The following is a 20,081-nucleotide window of genomic DNA, read 5'->3' as shown; positions in this document are numbered from 1 at the left end:
TTAGCTGCCTAGAAATCATGTGAGACACATAAAACAAACCTAATTATAAACCCCCTCTTTATTTCCAAATAACTTCGGTCCTTGAAAAGGCCAAAACCATTAATCACATGAGCCTTTGAGAAGAAAAGCCTACAGCGATACACTTCTGATGCTCACGTAAGCTCAAATGCATCCTCACCGATCACAGTGGAGCACAAAGCATTCTGGGTACTGGCGAAATAGACTTTATTGATTTTTTTCACAATAGAGCTTTTTCACCCCAGCTGTCGGGGTTATATATAGAGCCCGGGACCCTTATCTTGTTGGAGCAACAGTCCAAACATGGTGTGTAATTTGTTTAAGCTCAACAAAGGGGGCAATTTAATGTGACAGGTTGTTCTTAAAAAAAAAAAACTTGATTAAAGATTTTAGACGTCATATACAATATTGTGTCTTTTTATTGTGTAAATTACTTTGTATTCAATGTACAAAATGTTAAGATTAGCCAGATGTTTGTTTTTATTAAACTGATCGAAAGTAAAGGCATTTAGAATCAAAGAATCTTAAAGGAAAAGTATCACGGCTTCAACAAAAATGTGATGCAAACTCAACTGTTTACAATGTTGATAATAATTAGAAATATTTATTGTGCATATTAGATTTGAAGTTTGAAAAAGGTGATAAATTGCATTATGTCGCAGAATATTGCAATATATTTAAAATGGCAATGATATTGTATTATGACACAAGTATCATGATAATATCGTATCGTGAGGCCTCTGGTGATTCCCACCCCTATTAGATATCAGCATATGTGACCCTGGACCACAAAACCATAAGTAGCACAGGTATATTTGTAGAAATAACCAACAATACACTGTATGGGCAAGGTGATCAATTTTTCTTTTATGCCAAAAATCATTAGAACATTAAGTAAAGATCATGCTCCATTAAGATATTTTGTCAATTTCCTCATATATATATATAAAAGCTTAATTTTGATTAGATGTGTTGCTAAGGACTTAGTTTGGACAACTTTGCAGGCGATTTTCTCAATATTTTGCTTTTATTTCTTTGCATTTTTTATTTACTTTTTTCATTGTTGTATTTCAGCCAAATGTTGTCCTACTGTATAAACTATAAACTATACATCAAAAGAAAGGTTATTTATTCAGCTTTCAGATGATGTATAAATCTCAATAAAAAATATATATATATATTTTCCCTTGTGTCTGGTTTTGTGGTCACATCCCATTATCTTGCACTCAGATGCTATACAGGGCTTCATCACAAACCTGTGAGAAAAAAAAAACACACACACATTTATTGTGAAATTGTCACTATTTCTTAAAATACACAACACTGTGATATGGGACTATGAGATGGTTTCCGTACAAGAAATAGACATTAAGCACCAACTTTAAGGCTGAGCGTTGGGTCGTTCTGTTTAAACAAGATGTCCCACACGTCCAAGGTGCTGTCTATCTTTACCGTGAAGAAAACCGAGGGTCTGACTGAACTCCAACAGACATCTAACAGATGGGCCATGTCTTACCTGCAAAAACAGATTAGAAATACTGGCACATGTGCACCAAATACCATTTTTTTAAATATTTTTAGAAGCCTCTTATGCTCAAGGTTGCATTTATTTGATCAAAAATACATTAAATGCTGTAATATTATATAGCTATATAAAAAAACTGTTTTATATTTCAATAAATGTGACCCTTGACCACAAAACCAGTCATATGTACGTAGCATGAGTACATTTGTAGCAAGAAAAGATTATGTTCCATGAAGATATTTTGTAAATGTCCATAAATATATTTAAAACTTAAATGGTAACATGCATTGCTAATGACTTAATTTGGACAGCTTTAAAGATGATTTTATCAATATTTAGATTGTTTTGCACCCTCAGATTCCAGATTTTCAAATAGTTGTATCTCAGCCAAATATTGTGCAATCCTAACAATCCATACATCAATGATGATATATTAATCTTAGTTAAAAAAAAAAAAAAAAAAAAAAAGAAGAAAAAAGACCTTTATAACTGGTTATGTGGTCCAGGGTCACACATATTAAGATATAATTTATTACTGTGATGCAAAGTTGAATTTTTCAGTCTTCAGTGTCACATGATCGATTCAGAAATCATTCTAATATGCAGATTTTGTGTTCAAGAAACATATTATTATCAATGTTTAAAACAATTTTGCAGCTTGATATGTTTCTATTTAATTATTTTTTCTAAGGATTCTTTGATGAATAGAAAGTACAAAAGAACAGCTGCATTACTTAAAATGAAACTATTGAAAATAAGTGATAACTATTTTGTAACAATGCCAAAAGTCTTTACTGTCACTTTTGATCAATCAAATGTGTCTTTGCTGAATATAAACTTATAATGGTAGTGAGAATTAGTTGTAGACAGGATCTCTATGGCTGTGATCGATGGTGGACATCTCTACCGACTGGCTGCCTTTACAAGTGTCCCAAAATGCTGATAATGGGTTAAATAACAAAATGGTCATGCAAAATTTTTACAAAAAACTCAAGGTTATTAATGTGCATTTACACAAATACATTTACAGATGCCATTTCAAAGTACATACTCATTTCATCTTTGCATTCAGTGCCATAGACTATTAGTCTAGTCATTAGAATTTACAAAGAGCCACATCTGTTTTATCTGGCAAATGCTATTCAGACAAGGTCAAAGGTACTTTTTTCCCATTAACCATATTTTATTAAGAACTAAAAAGCGACTGAGGCTAATCTAATTACACCACTAAAAGAGTTCAGATGGTCATACGTGTTTTGCTTGTTGGAATAGAACATGATTAAGTGACCGAGAGCCCACCGGTTTGTCCTCTGTAGCTTCCCCCAACAAAACTGTGTGAAACTTTTGGGTTCTACTCAAGACATAAAGTGGAGATGCAGGTTTTGTTTCAGTGTTAATGCTGGTCTCAGCTCAGGCTCGGACATTTCCTCGGCACACTGAACTGTCACATTACAGAGATCTCTCTTTCTGTGAACTTTACAGCGAGGGACATGTCTGGCAGAATGTCCACATGCAGCTCTGTACAGTCGGAAATGTTACACTGGCATCCAAACTCACTACTCTGCTTTGCGTACATGAGCACAATCTCCATTTAAGCTAAAGGTAATACATGTTAAAAGAGGATTGTGTAAGGATGTAACCAGTCGTGGCCTAGTGGTTAGAGAGTTTGATTCCTATATACATATATTTTTTGCTTATATATGGCGCCAGTAGAGGGCGCCATATATCAACACTCATAATGCACTTTTTTTCATGAATTATAAAATAAATATACGAAGGTTAAATTAAATTACTTTCAACATTCATTCAATCATATTCTCTCTCTTTCAAACTGAAACCATCATATGAGAAATCATCGTATTTCTGCGATAGCTCTTGGGGGTGCGTGATATAACAAACACATTGTGTAGATATATACCTCCGTATACAGTTAAAATAGTAGATCTTAACCATAAAGTAACGGTTTTCACAGAATTAGAATTATCAGGTGGTGGCTGTTCAGGTTAAATTGTCATGTAATTTATACAGATTAACACTTGGCCAAAATAATTTTATATTTCTGTAGTTTCATAATTGTTACATTTTGTTGCATAGTCAAAAATAGTGTTTTGTGGCAGCATTGTCATTGTGACAACAAACCCCATGTGTAAAAACATGCCCAGCTAGATAAGTTTAGTGTCTGTACATGAATGTTACTTTCAGAAATAACAGTTACACTCATAGATCTTAATTAAATTCAAAATGGTTTTATAATATTTATATATAAATATACTATATATATATATATATATATATATATATATATATATATATATATATATATAGTAGGTATATATATATATATATATATATATATATATATATATATATATATATATATATATATATATATAGTAGGTATATGTGTAACTATATCAGTATAAATGTAGCCATTTTGAATTCACAAAAATAATGGAGTTGTGTGGATTTCTAGACTTGTGATCTCTACATAAAAGTTGTTTTAGCGTTATGACGACTTTACTTTTTTCGTGATTTCGAATAACAAAAGTTGTTTTATGATTTTGTTTGTGATTTCGACAGAAAAGTGTCTTCAAGAATCGGCTTAAAACCCATCTCTTTTTTTATTTGACCCTCTAACTTTAACACTCATTATTAAAATTCTATTCTTTAAAAAATTAACTACCTTTCTAATCTTTTTGTATTTTATTTTGTTTTCATTTATTATGCAATTGTGTGTGTGTGTGTGTGTGTGAAGACCTCTAACACTAGCTTGCTCTATTTTTTAATTCTATCTGTTTTGTTTTTATTTATCATATTATTTTAAAAGCCCATGCTTGTTATAGCACTTATATATCATTGCTCTTTTAGTTTTTTGTTTTATTGCTTCCACTGTCCTCATTTGTAAGTTGCTTTGGATAAAAGCGTCTGCTAAATGAATAAATGTTAATGTTATATATATATATATATATATATATATATATATATATATATATATATATATCCTCTAAAATAGACCAAAATCAAGCACCACCCTCAGTGTCTACAACAGTGCTTTTGTGCACCCAAAGTATTAAAATCAGTTTTTTTTTTTTAAATATTAAAAACAGTCTATGCAATAAACCAAATGGATGTGACCATAAATCTCAAATGAGAACACACCGTGCAAGCATCTGTCCAAGTAGCCGATTTTATCAAATAACATACTGAAAATAATCACACAACAATGATTATCATACATGTTATGTACAGCTGGTCAACAGGTTAATACAAAGCATATGCATTTGTATCATGGGAAGAGATTGGCTCAGTGCTCTCTCGAGTTGATATGAGAAGATCTGCGATTTTAAGTTCCAAGCAAAATAACTCCTCATTCGTGTCTGCTAGAAATGAGGTAAAAGTCAATCAATCAATCAATCAAAGGGAGAGGGAAAGAAAACAAAGGCTTTAGAGGCACAAAACATGCTTCCATTCTTGGCACAAAACACATTAAGAAAACAGAAGAGGCTTCACTTCAAAATAAGAAGATGCATTAGTATCTGTACAGTTAGCCATCATATAAAGTGATGACATGTCCATTAAGTCCACACTGCACACTGCTAAAAAATTAAGATACCTTTTCATGAGCAACCGCTTAGAAAATTATCTAGCAAACCTACTATGATGATGCTAGCAATGCTGTACACTGCAGGACTAAATGTCCAGTACACAGAATATTAATACTTCAACCAGTGTCCGCACGTATATGTACACAATCTTTAAAATGGCAAATAGATAACCTTTATAAGGTCATGTACTCTGGTAAAAAAAAAAAAAGCTAAATTTCTATGCCTAAAAAATAGTGGTCCCACTATATTTATATTAGTTGTCTATACCTACTATGTACTTCAATCAATTGTTTGTGTCAGTGTTGTTCTTGTTAACCAAAATTAATTAAAAACAATTTTCATATTGTATATATATCAGAAAAAGGTTTACACTTCATTTTAAGGTGTCCTTGTTACAGTGTATTTGTACCTTTAGGTACTGAGTAATATTAATTAACTACCTGCACTAAGAATTAGGTTTTGTCTTAGGGTTACTTGCATGTAATAGTGCATCATTTATTTTTGTCATAATAAGTATTATAATAATAAATAATACTAAAAACACTGTTTGTGTTCAGCAGTTAAGGTGAGGGACAGGTTTTATGGTATGGTTCGTTTTAAAGGTTAAGAGTGTAATTTATGCAATAGATTACCCACACACACACACACACACACACACACACATATATGTAAAGCCATGTATGTACACAAGAAGTCCAGTGCATCAAATTCTTAATTTGGGGAAGTCGTGGCCTAGTGATTAGAGAGTTTGACTCCTAACCCTAAGGTTGTGGGTTTGATTCTCGGTCCGGCAATACCACGACTGAGGTGCCCTTGAGCAAGGCACTGAACCCCTCACTGCTCCCAGGGCGCCGCGGCATGGATGGCTGCCCACTGCTCTGTGTGTGTGAGTTCACTGCTTTGTGTGTGCACTTTGGATGGGTTAAATGCAGAGAACAAATTCTGAGTATGGGTCACCATACTCCATACACCATACTGTCACGTCACTTTAAATGTTAGTACGTACTGTAGTAGTGAAAAGACATTTAATATAAAGTGGATCCAAAATAATTGTGGTTACCCACGTCGAACAGTTTCTGCAGTTGAAAAGGCAATAGAGAAGAAAGACCAACAGTCTGTTTGATGAAAAATACGGTGTAAAAATACAAATAAAAATGATTATTAGGGAGAGGATATTTCAGCACCTCATAAAAAAATCTGTCAGTAGTGATGGAAAAGAAGCTTTGCACCATCAGAATAATTGACGGACACACATTGAGTGCTCTTAGAATGGTGTTCAACTTTCAGACTGTGCTCCTTTGAGATGGGCGCGCACGCATGCTTTCGTGAGAGTTTTCCTTATGTCCAGCGTGTGAAGACCAGAGGACGACAGATCAAGTCTACGCTCGGAAATCCCCCCCGAAGTGTCTGATCTGGTCTTCGGTCATGGAGAGGTAGGTGGCTCTCATGGTTGGAGAGTACTGTGAAAAACATCCACACAGAAGTCACAGACTGACAATATATACATTGCTAAGAATTTGCAAGCAAAAAAAAAAAAAAAAAAAAGAAAGAAACATTTTTCAAGAGTGAGATGAAAATGAACTGCACTGTTTGTGTTTGGTGTGGACTACAAGTTTGCTGATGATGACGCCAAGGCAGGTTATTTTAGCTAGACTGTAAGAAAACGAAAATTCTAGAATTTACTCAGTCTAAACCTGTAAAAAGTTGTTAGCTAACAAAAGGGTTTGTAAGGCATGCTAGTGGCCACTACAATCCGACAGCAAAATGCTCTTGTAAATGCATTCTGACCTCCTACCAACAGGGGGCGTGCTCTACACAGCTCATCTGTGTCTAACATACAACATATTGTATGCAGGTATGTCTATGAGGATCCATGCCAGGAGTGAAACAGGGAAAAATATCACCCACAAAGATTTTATTCAAACGCATGGGAAAAAAAAAACAATAAAACAAAACAAGGGATGAATTAAAAAGATCAAAGAACAAAGGGACTGGGACAATAATACTGTAATCATACAACAACTTACGCGGTTTCTATATGGCTGAGAGTAAAGCTCCAAAACGAATTTTATTGTTTGGGATAAAATAAGGAAGAAAAATAAGAACAGAAACATACAAACAGAGAAACATACGAACAAACAAAGAAAAAACGTAAAAGAAGCTATTAGCAGAAGACCTTAGAAAGCCACTGGCCATCAAAGGACAAATAGAAGTTTAAGGGTAGAAATAATCATAGCAAGAGTTTGACGTCAGCATGAAATTGAAATTTAGCCAATTTACTCAGATTTTTGCCATTAAGCTTCATTTTTGTTATGATGAGCACAGATGAATTATGCACAAGAATAAATACTAAGAAAGTACACTATTGTTCAAAAGTGGGTGTTGGGTCTTTTTATGTTTTTGAAAGAAGTATAAATTATTCAACAAGACATTTATTTAAGCAATAATATATTATTAAATAAATTTTTTTAGCCATTATAGAAGTAACATGATCCTTCAGGAATCTGCTGTCATATATTTTGATGCTCATAAAGCATTGTGCTGCTTAATATATATATATATATATATATATATATATATATATATATATATATATATATATATATATATATTTATATATATATATATATATATATATATATATTTTTTTTTTTTTTTTTTTTTGTGTGGAAACTATTACATCTTTTCTTTTGTGTACAGGAACAGTTTTTATTTGAAATAGAAATAAATTCTGAATGAAAGTATTAATTTCTTTAAATAAAGTACATACTTTTGAACATAAGTGTGCATATGGCCAATTTTGATTTCATGTTGACCCTTAAAATGATTGTGAAACTGGTTAATCTTTGGTATGAATTAGTCATTGTATCAACATGAGTGTAGTGTATGTGTGGGTCATGAGAAGGGCTTGGCCTCTGGAACCCAACGCACCGAAGGAGGAGGAGATCCCCTCCCGATCAGAGGCACGTTCTCATAGCGCGGGTTTCCTCCAAACAGCGCAGACTGGTTCCTGTCAAAACAAGACAGTGATCAATCAAAAGAGAAAATGAGGCCGAGAGTTCAAGACAGAGTGAAAAAGGAAATCTTTCTGAAATAATAAAGTAAGTGAACTTTATCTAATGTTCCTCAAGAAAGGAAAATCATTCAACATCTCCTCTCTTTTAGATCCAAAAGTTATTGAATTGCACTGTCACACAAAATTCAGACACATCGATCTGAAAACAGGAAATCACAGAACATGAAAGGAATAAATGATGTGTAAGGTTGACTGACGGGGGTGCGTTGGTCACAGTCTGTGTTGGAGGGTGCAGGCTGGTCTGGCTTCCCATGCTGCTACTGTAGCTGCAGAAGCTGTGCATGTTGCCCTGCTCTGAATGGTGGGACATCATTCGCCGGGTCTGAGGGTTAAATGGGTCCCCGTCATCAATGTCATCGTAATCTCTCTCTCTATGGAAAGAAACAGAAGCATTGTTTATACTGTATGAAAACTATGTACAGCGTGACTCGGCATGCCATACAGAATCTAAACAATCTCATGAATCTTGGTCAAACTGTTTTTCATATCTTTTGACTAGTAGGCAATGCTGTACAGAAACTCTGCAAGCACCTTCAGGGCATGCTTGTAATGACATGTAACAGGTTTCGGCATGCTGTTTTTATGCAAAGGCTTTAACAGACCTGTCTGTAATACTCAATTTACTCCAAAAGAGCTTAGTTTATGGATGTTTGATTATAGTTATGTGCACTATAGGCAATGCAAGTGATCTTAATGCATTCTGTGTGTGTGTACTGTACCTGTTGGCAATCTGTCGCCACGCTCTCGGGATGGCACACAGCATGACAGAGAAGGCACAGGCCCCCAGGAGAGAGAACAGAGCGAGATACAGTAACCCCTCCACACCATCATAACACACACCTATCAGAGCGTCCAGGTAGTCCTGAAAACACAAACATCCCACAAGAGATTTAGATGCATTTAACAAATTGCTAAAATCTCACTAATCTCACAGCATCACATTAGACAGAAGCAGGTGGAACATTACGTGTGCTCCGTACCTTATTGAGTCCTCGGCAGTCTAGAAGTGCAGTTAGCTGATGTAAACTGGCCTCTGAATTATTCAATAAATGCTGAATACTCAGTAAATCTCTCTGAAAAGAACCACACACAATTGCTATGAAAAATCAATACAATACAATAAAACCCATTTTTTCACATATTCACAATTTTCATGACATTTTACATTCAATTTCCATATAACAATAAATATAATGTTATATTTCATAAAATTAATTACATATGAAAATATGAATCATTTTACATTACCTTAATAGGAATATAAAACAATGTGTGCTATATTGTCGTAAAAAAAATGTCGTAAGAGATATATATAGTGTATTTTGTACATATGTGAAATTCAGTCAATTTTATTACATTTAAATTAATTTTAAATATGCAATGTAAGCCATATTGGATAAAAGCATATGCTAAATGCATAAATATAAATGATTTAATGGTAAAGGCATATTCTGAATAGAGCACAAAATATTAAAGGAATGCACAAGTCTGTGTAGGGCACACTCACCTCAGCTGTGGGGAACAGAGGCACTGCAAACTGCAGGAGACCTTGGATCTGGATCTGCATGGTGGTCAGGGATCTCTGGAAGACAGTCAGGGACTGCAAAACAAACTAATTCAGGATCAGTCTGCTTTGTTTAAGGGCTAACTAACAACATCCACAGTTTACACATCACAGGTTCTGTTCATCATGAGAGGGTCTCGAGTGCAGTTCCACTCTCAACCAGCAGAGGGAGAAACTGCACCGTCCACAGATAAACACTGACGGTCTCAAATCTATATAAATGACCATATCAGAAAGGAAGAAAAAAATCCACATAAATAACTTAATATAAAATCTGTAAGAGAAAAAAAAATAAAAAATACATTTTGTCTGGAGGCATGGATATTCGAGGGATGATGTTGTTGTCATAAAAAATAATGTGATTTTTTTTAGTGATAAATATGATATCATTATTTAGTCAGGCTTTAGATGTGCTTATGGATAACACACAGACTCCTTGATTTTGTGATGGAATATGACCTAGGCTTTTGTTTTCAAGATTCACCAGCAAGTGGAACAGCAGATAATCAAATATAAAAACCTGATTAAATCTGATTAAATTGTTCCACTTTTTGTGTACAATTTTCACCCTCTTGTATTGATTTGAGAGTGAATTAATTCACTGTGGAGATGTAGCTCTATCTCAGACAACACATGATATGTGAGGTAAGAAACAGATAATGAAAAAGCAAAAAAAAATAAATAAAAAAAACTACTCAACCAAAAAAAAAAAAAAAATGACAGAATTAAAGATTTAGAGACTGTGAGACTAAATAAACAGAGGTTAGAAATTAAAGATGAGACCAAGAAAAGGGAATATGATAAAACAAAAAACAAAACAAAAAAACATCCATCTCATTACAAAAATAATGTCATACATTAAAAATGCTGGAGATGCTCTATACAGACTGATAATTTGTATGTGAGAGGGATCTCTTGTTAGGAACATCTTTGCTTCTCTATCTTTGTGACAACTCTATTGATCTGAGAGAGATGTCTACAGTTTCTCTGTTCTCAAGCTGAACTGCAGCAATCTGAGCTACAGGACACTGGCCTTTTACTGCCTGACCTAAAAACCCTGAGAGATGCAGTGAGACAGGAGAAGTGAGGGAGAAAGACACAGAGTCAGGAAACGAGTGAAGTAGGTGGAGAGAGGGAGATTGAAAAGTAACTGTCACAGTATCTGTTTAGAGAATTGAAAACAGATTCAAAGTGGATGTTTTCAAACCTACTGAACTATTGAAATTATGTAAAGAACATTTCAATGCAGTCTATATACAGAGAAGACAATCACATTGTGATGGGACAAGCAAATTAACTCATTTATTATTATTATTATAATTACAAAAATACTAATAATTCATAATAAATTAATTCATAATATAAAATTATTATTAAAAGTGATGAGAAACAATAATATAAATAAATATGCATGTTTATATTGCATTGATCTTGCTGACATTTAAAAATATAGCATTATGAAAAAAACGCAAAAAATTATTTTTATTGAATTGATCAAAAATTGTCAATTAATTATCAAAAAATATAGTTATTAGCTATTTTAAGCAGTGCAATGACACTCAATATATATTTAACTTAAAAAAATATATTTTTATTTCTCTAAATTACAAAAAGCACTGTTAGAATTCAGTATTAATTAAAATTAAAAAGATACATTTTGAATTGTAAGGTTGCCGTTTGAAAGAAATCTGAAGACAATAAATAAACATTCCTCTACTATATTGCCCTTACTGATCTACAAACATTAAAGGTAACCATCATAAACCAAGTTGTGAACAAACAACTCCTATGAACTGCTTCTTTTTAACAAATCAATCATAAAAACTAGCAATACAGTTTTTAAGTGGTGCAATGACTCACTTATGTATGGTTCTTTAATAAAAAATAAAATAAAATAAAAAACAAATCTTGCTTTCCCTAAAGAACCAAAATATATCAGTATTAAGTAAAACAAGAATCAAAACAGCATCCTTAGATTTCTTATGACTCACATCTCTAATGAATTTCCCATTTTTAATAGGAAATTAAAGTACACAGTTCAAGTGATGATTTCTATTAAACAAAGTACCTGCTGAAATGGGTTGGGGAGCGTCTGACTGCAGTACAGGTAATAATGCACAATATCTAGAAAAGAAGAAACAACAAGAAAGAGTGCATTATGAAAAGCATAGAAAATAAAAGTGACATGTCTTCAAAATCCGGTTATAACTAAGGGGGGCTTTCACACTGGCAGTTTAGTGCGGAACGGGGCACGGCTCGCATGAAAAATCGCTAATGTGAACGATGTCATCGGACCCTGGTGCGCACTGGGGTACCGAACCCGAGACTACCTGGAGAAGGTGGTCTGAGTACGGTTGCTCCCAATCTGTGGCACGGTTCGCGTGAATGTGCAAGCAACACGCACTCGGGTGCGCACTTGTTCAGGAAGTAAAGTATCCCGCGCATGCGTAACACTATCGATATCATTGTTTCATCAACACGCGAGAGAGCCGAGGTTGATTCCACACACTCCTAAAAGTCAAAATGAAATTCATTAAAATGTAATTATTAAAATGAATTATTATACTGTGCATAATAGCATCAAAATAACAAAAAAAAAATTTCAACTATGCTCAGTCGCGTTGTGTTCTCCATTAGTTTTCCGTGTGCGTTTGCGATGACGTAAGGTGACTGCAAACGCACGTGGGTTTGATACAACTATTGAGTGTATTAATTAATTAATCTTCTGATGGATGACATCCACTATTAACCATTCAGGCTGTGGTACTATTTTCATTTTTGGGTGAAATATTCCTTTAAGTCTTGCGCGCTATGTAAAAGCAGCCTCTGAGGAATCACATTTTCCTCTTGAGAGGCTCTGCCCTCGTGCACCTGAGGGAGCTTCAGTCTGTCTGGTAGTGTAGGAAAATATTATGGCTAAGAACAGGATTAAAGTTATATAATCACAGGAATGGCCATTTTACCGATGTATTCAGTCACAGTGATTATAGAGCAGGATTAAAGGCCTCTCAGATTAACCCTTTAAACTATTCAAGCGCTTGATAGTGTAAAAACGCCATTTCATGCAAATTTGTTCACTGAAGAACTATAATCCCCATTCATAATATGAGATTACAGTGAATATAGAGATGACAGGTGTATATGTGTCCATGTCTGTACACTACATACATTCAGAATAAGAGATACACTCACCTGAGCTGATCACATCTTTTGTTTGGTTCATCAGAAATTTGTCTGGAGCAACACAGAAATCACTTGTGCCCTAGAGCGTAAAACACACACAAAAAGAAACTACAATAAATATAATATAAATATTAAATTCAACATATACACATACACATATATAATATATATATATATATATATATATATATATATATATATATATATATATATATATATAAATAATATTCCCCCTTGTTTCTGTTATTTTATTTTATAAAATAAAAAAAATCTCTAACTTTTTCAGGATTTTTTGATCAAGTGCCAAACTTCAAATTAACTAATTTTGTTTTATATAATTTTATACATTGGATTAAATATAATGTTTTGCTGTACAAAAGTATACATTTTTATTAAAAAATATCTTACCAACCCCAAATTTCTGAATAGTGTATACATATTCAATAAATATACTGTTCCAAAATGCTTGTATAATTGTATTTCAACTAAACACACTTCTGTTACTGCAGGATGTTTAGGGCGATAGGTGAAGGGTGAAGGGGTAAATTGAGACGGGAAGCACACATGGCTGCAAACACACTCTCATATACTGTAGGCTTGTAGAATAAACTCATGGGTCCTAATAAACAGCTATCTGTTAGACAGGAAGGAAAACACGACACAAATCACCACACCGACTCTAAACATACTGTATGGGCAACAGGAAGGGATGTCGAAGGAAAAAACAGACATTCAGAAACACCATGCAGACACTCTCACATATAGTCTGTCCATAAACAACCTCAGGCTGTGAAAGGAATACATATTTCTTTCAACAATACATTTGCATTCAGTGATGATATGATTGTACCATTCTACCAGGAGCAATTTCTCCTACAAGGCAAGAAAACTCAAAACAATTCAGATCAGAATACAAGTGACAGCACAGAAAAGAAGCAAAATAAGTGTGAAAAAGTATAGAAAAAAAAATAGTGGTAATAATCATTTCACAAGTCCACCACATGTCAATTATTCTGCTGCTTTTAATATTTGAAATTGCTCAGCCTTGATCACACTGTAACCCTCCACCAGAGTATTTTTTTTTTTTCTGCAGTGTTCCATGTCCATCAACATTCCCTTCATCCGGTCTCAGTGCATGGAAGTTTAAAGATAAGTCCACATCCTGTTGAACTCCTGAGGCTCAATACCTTGTGTTATGCATTAATTCATTAGCAGTGAAGACAGGATCAAAGCCATATTTGTCAGTGTCTAACGCCTGCAGGAAAGATGAGTTCATTACAGAGAACGGAGCATGTCCACTGATGCTGAAGAGGTGGCACATCTACATTTCTCTCTTAATGAGCTGATAGGGGAAATATTTGCAACCTGGAAGTAAACCAAATTAGTCACACACAGAGAAACATAAATCAGCAGAAATGGTGTGCCAATGAGTTAATATTTCAGTGTTTTTTTTTTTACAATGTTTCCATAAGGTAAAAAAAAAAAAAAAAAAAACAGGCTGCATACCATGGAAGCCCATTTCTGCTGATATGGGATAAAAAATAAAAACGATAATTGCAACTTTTTTGTCACAAGACTTTTTTTTTTTCTTCCTAACAGTTGCAAAATGACATCTTGCAATTCTGTCTTTTTTTCAGAATTCAGAGTTTATATCTTACAGTTTGGACTTCATATGAATTCAGAATTGTGAGGGAAACAAAAACACTGCAATGTGGGATACAAACTTAAACTGCAAGAAAAACAGTTTAAGATAATTGAAAATAATTGTGATAAAAAAAAAGTCACAATTATCTTTTTATTCTGTAGCAAAAACAAGCTTCCGTAGCAAGGCTTGAGTTTGCATTAAATTATATTATATATTTTATATATATATATATATATATATATATATACACTTTTTTTTTTTTTTTTGCTGTGGAATGTGTACATTCAATAGTGGTAGAACAGCTGTACAGAAAACACTTGTATTTGGAAATACATTTGTAAGGAACGCATGAACAGTAATTTGTCTACACAGAAAAGCCTCTTTTTTAGCACTAGCTACAAGTTCCACTGACAGGCTCTATTGATTCTTCCATACTGTTAGCTTTTTTGATGGATAGAATTGGTCTGTGGGTAGCTGTTAAACTGCATTCATAAGCTGCCAGTTACAGTTATGAGTAGGAGAATAAGTGGGTGAGTGAGTGAAACAGTTTGTAAGAGAAAATAGAGGGGATATAAAAGTTAAATCAATCACACCCTGCCATAAAACTTTGCCAAAACTGATTTTCCCACGACTCTACAGGGAAGCTCTCTTAGCTCAGTTCTGAGACTAAATGAAAGTCTAATTTAATAATAAAAAAAGCAAAAAAAAAAAAAAAAAAATGCAATTCTTTTTATTTAATCTGAATTAATTTGATTGCTTTCATCTAGACTAGACCAGACCAGAATATCATCTAGACGGTCAACAAAATGTTTTTGTGGAAGTACTGTCTTAATCAAAAAAGCCACCGGGTCTTTTTACCTGAAGATGGACCTCCATTCAATACTTACCCTTTCTTTGATTTCTTCTTCGTTCATTGATGTGGTTTAATGAAATCTGCCACTTTTAACTTTTCCCAATTAACACATAAACCACAGCATTTTTGATTGCACACACACACACACACACACACACACACACACCAAACACAATAAATTGGACTTTTATCACCTCCTTCAGGCAAGAAGACATGAACAAGCTTTTGATAGCGATGGACTGACTGTGACCCGCCTCAAATGCATATAAAAACCAAATAACATCACATACAAATGCACAATTATATGTAATCACATGAAGTTTTCTGAATGGAAATACTAATGTGTTTGCCTTGAATTCTCCATATCTTAGATAATGACCTGAACAGAATCAGTGATTGAATAAAAGTCTTATTGGTTTGTGCTTACCACTGCAGTGGCCACATCAGCTCCGAGAGACGCCCAACTCAATATCAGAGTCAGAACACCGCAGACCATCATCCTGCACACACACCATAAAAAACACCAGTTGATATCCAGTGTCCATGTGTGTCCATGTTTTCACGAGATTCAGCCATGCATAAGCATAATGCACTTTGTGCTTTGTGTTTGTGTGTGATAGAAATTTGGGTAGACAGTACCAAACAGAGCTTGTTCTACAGATTTTGTTGCCTATGAATCTTTATAAACTAAGAGTTTGTACCATATATACCATTACTGACCTCAATTTAGGATATCTCTGATAGCACATTCCCTTTACTTCCACAAGACTGCAGAACACCTCCAACGCTTCCCTTTATACTGAACATGACAGCAAGTGTTCTACACTCAGAAATCCACTGTGCTACTAAATGACACACTTTCTTCAGGAAATAGCATGCAGTAAAATCCAGCTGATAAATTAAACAATTACTCACGTCTAAGCTATTGGTTTCCTTTTTAATTTATAATTTAGATGAGAACTTTAATGAAACACATTGTTCTTTTCAGGTGTACAGCATTAAAAGTCAATCTCCGAGAATGTGAAGAATATTTTATTTGCTTTTCTTTTCTCTTCGATCTTTCTTTTAATTAACTTCTTTCTATTCAATCTTGTATCATAACATTAAAGGGGGTCATATCATACATTTTTTATTATTATTTTTCTTTCCTGAGATAAAGTTAGCCAAGCTTTTTGCCGCAAAGCAGACATTTTCATACCTAATCTGACCCTAAAATGGTCTTGTTAGGATGTTTTCTAGTTTCATGATACTATGAACTTGTATTTTCAAGAAAATCAGGGCAATAGGACTTGTTTTAAAATCTGAGGCTACTTTCTTTTTATATATTTTTCTTTAATTCCAGTATTCATCATCTCGTGATAACCCAGTGTAATGTCATGTTTGTACTCACGTAGTGAGCAGCCAGCGGGATTGTTTGGCCAGACCCAGACAAGCAGCAAGACAGATGACCAGATCCAAGATCAGTATCAAGAGGTATGTCAACCACCTTCAGAAGGAAGAAAAACCAGCAGATGAAGACTTTTAGAAGCAGTTAATGAACACACATCAAATGATGTGAACAAAGATGCTGACAATAATTCACACAATATATACTGCCAAGTTTGAAAAATAAACATCGTATGATGCAAGAGTGTGTTTGTGTATCCATCTAAAAGAAAACAAAAAAGAGACAAACGGAATCTTTTTAATTTCTCAGCTGTTTCACACAGACCTGCTTCTCAGATTTTCGTCTTGGGAAAAACAATCCCAGTCAAAAGCATCTCCTCTAGAATTTCAGAAATATCTAAACAGCATTTCAAACTGTTCTCAAATCTGCCACGATACCAGGAAAACAAAATAAATACATAAAAATAGGAAACATTTCTCTAATCACATCAGATTCTCTAAAGGCAAAGTTATTATCAGATCTATGTTATCCACATCCCTGTTATAATCTTTTTTTCATGCCAACAATTGTTCCATTTGTTTGATTTTTTTATTTATCCTCACAAATTTTAGGTTGCATTTCAAGTTTTATACTTAAGTAGAACATGACTGAGATTTTCCTAAGCCACAAAAGTGCAGTCGCTAAGAGATAGGATCTTCTTGTTAGCATGTGTGTTCTGCCTAGACCACTCCAGAGAGCTCTCCGTCTCTGGAAATAATTCATAATAGATGAACAACATCTATAGGTATTAATATTTCATCCGCTGAAACCCTGTCAGAGGGGAATAGATGAACGTGTCTCTTCCTATAAACTGCTCTCAGACACATTCACATTATCACTAGCACATGTCAGCTATATTAATATGCTTCCTATCAGATATGAACTTTTCTAGCAACCTAAACGAAAGAATTGTGACATCATCACTTATCAACCTGTCATCTGCAATGTGAACTAATGACAGGAATATGAATGTGGTACTGGCGGATGTTTTGATGGATGACAAGCGGGGAAGCTGCGGCGGTAAATATCATGTGATATATCGTATCTAACTCGAGGAAATGGCTTTAAATGCAACTATAAAACAGACTGTACACACATGCAGTCATGCATTAGCCGCTGATGGACTACTATGGTTTTTCACTCAACCACACTTAGAGGAATCTGAAAAGTCAAGGATGCATTATTTCATAATGTTTTTGCCTGCTACAAATAAACCTCCATTGCACTGAAAATGTAGGCCTGTTGCAGAAGAGGAACATTATAGAAAGATTCAAGGTGGCAGCTCTCATCATTACCTGTAATATTCCACATATGCTGTCTGATCAGCTATGGCGGCCAGGTCTACTTTCGCCTTTTCCCAGTCAGGAAGTCCAAGCAGCTGCTTCATGATGTTTTCTGACATCTGTTGCATGAACTGCAGTGTCTGCACAAAGTCTCCTCGAGTTGCAAAGATCTCACCCAGTCGAGACAAATGCTCGTTCAGGCCACTCTGCATGCCTCCCACAGTACCAGTGACCTGTGAGAAAATAACACATAGACATACTGTGTATGGTATACTCTACCATATATATTTTAAAGAAACTAGTATCATTCAGAAAGGATGCATTATTTGATCAAAAGTGACAGTAAAGACTTTAAACAATAATCAAAGAAATGCTGTTCTTTTAAACTTTCTATTCATCAAAGAATCCCTAAATTATAATTATCATGTTTTCACAAATATAGTAAGCAGCACAACTTTTGCAGAAAGGTTTCTTGAGCACCAAAGTATTTTCAAAAGGATTGTGTCACACTAAAGACTGGAGTAATCAAGTTAAAAATACAACTTTGCAATCACAAGAATAAATGACATTTTAAAATATATTAAAATAGAAAACAGTTATTTCAAACTGTAATAATATTTCACATTAAAGGGTTTGATTAAACCAACGTAGCCTTGGTGAGCATAACAGACTTCTTTCAAACTATTCCAGGTTGTGCAATTTTCAACCTTGAAAACATTAAGAGCACATTTTCAAATAATCCATTTAAAATAAGTAATTGAAAAGCTTTTAGAGTTAATTTAACATCACTAAATAGGTTTATCTGGCTGATGTGCACATTAAATGCAGAATAAACAAGGACACGAAGACACATGATTTGCTTCTTAAATGAGGTATTTGAGAAAGTACTGCATGAGCACTAAAAAGAGCTGTTTTCTGTGTGAACAGCCACGGAGAACAAGCCGGTTTGTAACCAGACTCGTGTTCCCTCATCCATTCTAATAAACCCATCCAAAAGCTTCATTAAATAGTGTGTTGTGTTAGAAAACAGATGAGGCCAGATGTGTGCATGCACATACAGTACATACAGCATATTTAAAGATCAATAACAGATATATAACAGCACAGAATCAGGGGATTCCCAGTAAAATGCTCTACATCCTGAAATCAAATACTCGTGGCCCAGACTCAATTCCCAGCGGTTTGCTTTAGGTTGTGACATCACTACTTGAGAGCGTAGTGATCTCATACCCAAAGCTGTGAGAAACTCAATTCCACACTGATTATCTAGTTTGACCGGGTTCATTTTTCATGGAATCTTAGATCTCACATCAGCATTGCAGTCTCCTGAATCCTTTCATCTTCATGATGTTCCTGATGTTTTTTTGTTTTGTTTTTTTGTAAGGGTGACTTTGAAAAACATTTTGTATGTTTCTTGGGAATAGCAAAGTTTATTGTGTGGCCCCTCCTCAGTGGGGTTTAATATCTCAGCCGGACGTAATCCAATAAGCCAGCTAATGAACAAACGCTAGACATCTGAGCTGTGTTTCTTAAGCCACAACTGTAATGCATATGTGAGGAAGTGGTTAAGATACCAGACCGAGATTTTTCTCCCAGCGCTGCGGCTCTAATTGATTGTCTCTGGTTTCTGTAGGCGCTGAGCTTCTGCAATTAAATTTGAATGGGAGAGTTGAAGCATGAAATGGAACACAAGCACTAAGTGGTGCTGCCTGCTCTATATCCAGATATGATTTTCTATTTCTCCATTAAAACTGTGGGGGGCAAAAACAGTAAGACATAAAATGAGAAGGGAGAGAGAGAGAGATTACAAAAAAGGGAATGATGACCTTACTGCACATAGGTCTTCTAATAATGGATGTGGGAATGTCTGGGGGTTTGCTGGTAGATCTAGTTCAGAGGTTCT

At 34.5% G+C, this 20,081-nt stretch overlaps 1 protein-coding gene across 5 annotated transcripts in view; it reads right to left on the bottom strand.

Annotated features, from left to right (window-relative positions):
- Window positions 1-4,714: 4,714 nt before the first annotated feature.
- Window positions 4,715-20,081, bottom strand: part of LOC113074393 (protein tweety homolog 2-like) — a 45,558-nt gene continuing 30,191 nt past the window's right edge. Inside the window, exons 4-15 of one of the 5 annotated variants that reach the window (XM_026247226.1) lie at window positions 18,191-18,411; window positions 16,860-16,955; window positions 15,897-15,969; window positions 12,981-13,050; window positions 11,857-11,912; window positions 9,732-9,824; window positions 9,205-9,297; window positions 8,944-9,086; window positions 8,422-8,595; window positions 8,080-8,158; window positions 7,176-7,202; window positions 4,715-6,608 (exon numbers count right to left, since the gene is read on the bottom strand). In XM_026247226.1, coding sequence (XP_026103011.1) covers window positions 6,528-6,608; window positions 7,176-7,202; window positions 8,080-8,158; window positions 8,422-8,595; window positions 8,944-9,086; window positions 9,205-9,297; window positions 9,732-9,824; window positions 11,857-11,912; window positions 12,981-13,050; window positions 15,897-15,969; window positions 16,860-16,955; window positions 18,191-18,411 — 1,206 coding nt within the window. In that variant the 3' untranslated portion in view covers window positions 4,715-6,527. Of the gene's footprint in view, window positions 6,609-6,711; window positions 7,203-8,079; window positions 8,159-8,421; window positions 8,596-8,943; window positions 9,087-9,204; window positions 9,298-9,731; window positions 9,837-11,856; window positions 11,913-12,980; window positions 13,051-15,896; window positions 15,970-16,859; window positions 16,956-18,190; window positions 18,412-20,081 lie in introns of those variants that run through there. The other 4 variants (XM_026247224.1, XM_026247225.1, XM_026247222.1 and 1 more) reach the window with 4 other exon arrangements.

Source organism: Carassius auratus, unplaced genomic scaffold (assembly GCF_003368295.1).
Source record: "Carassius auratus strain Wakin unplaced genomic scaffold, ASM336829v1 scaf_tig00014496, whole genome shotgun sequence".
Lineage (NCBI taxonomy): Eukaryota > Metazoa > Chordata > Actinopteri > Cypriniformes > Cyprinidae > Carassius > Carassius auratus.
The sequence above is the reverse complement of the archived record's forward strand: the minus strand, read 5'-3'. Positions and strand labels throughout refer to the sequence as shown.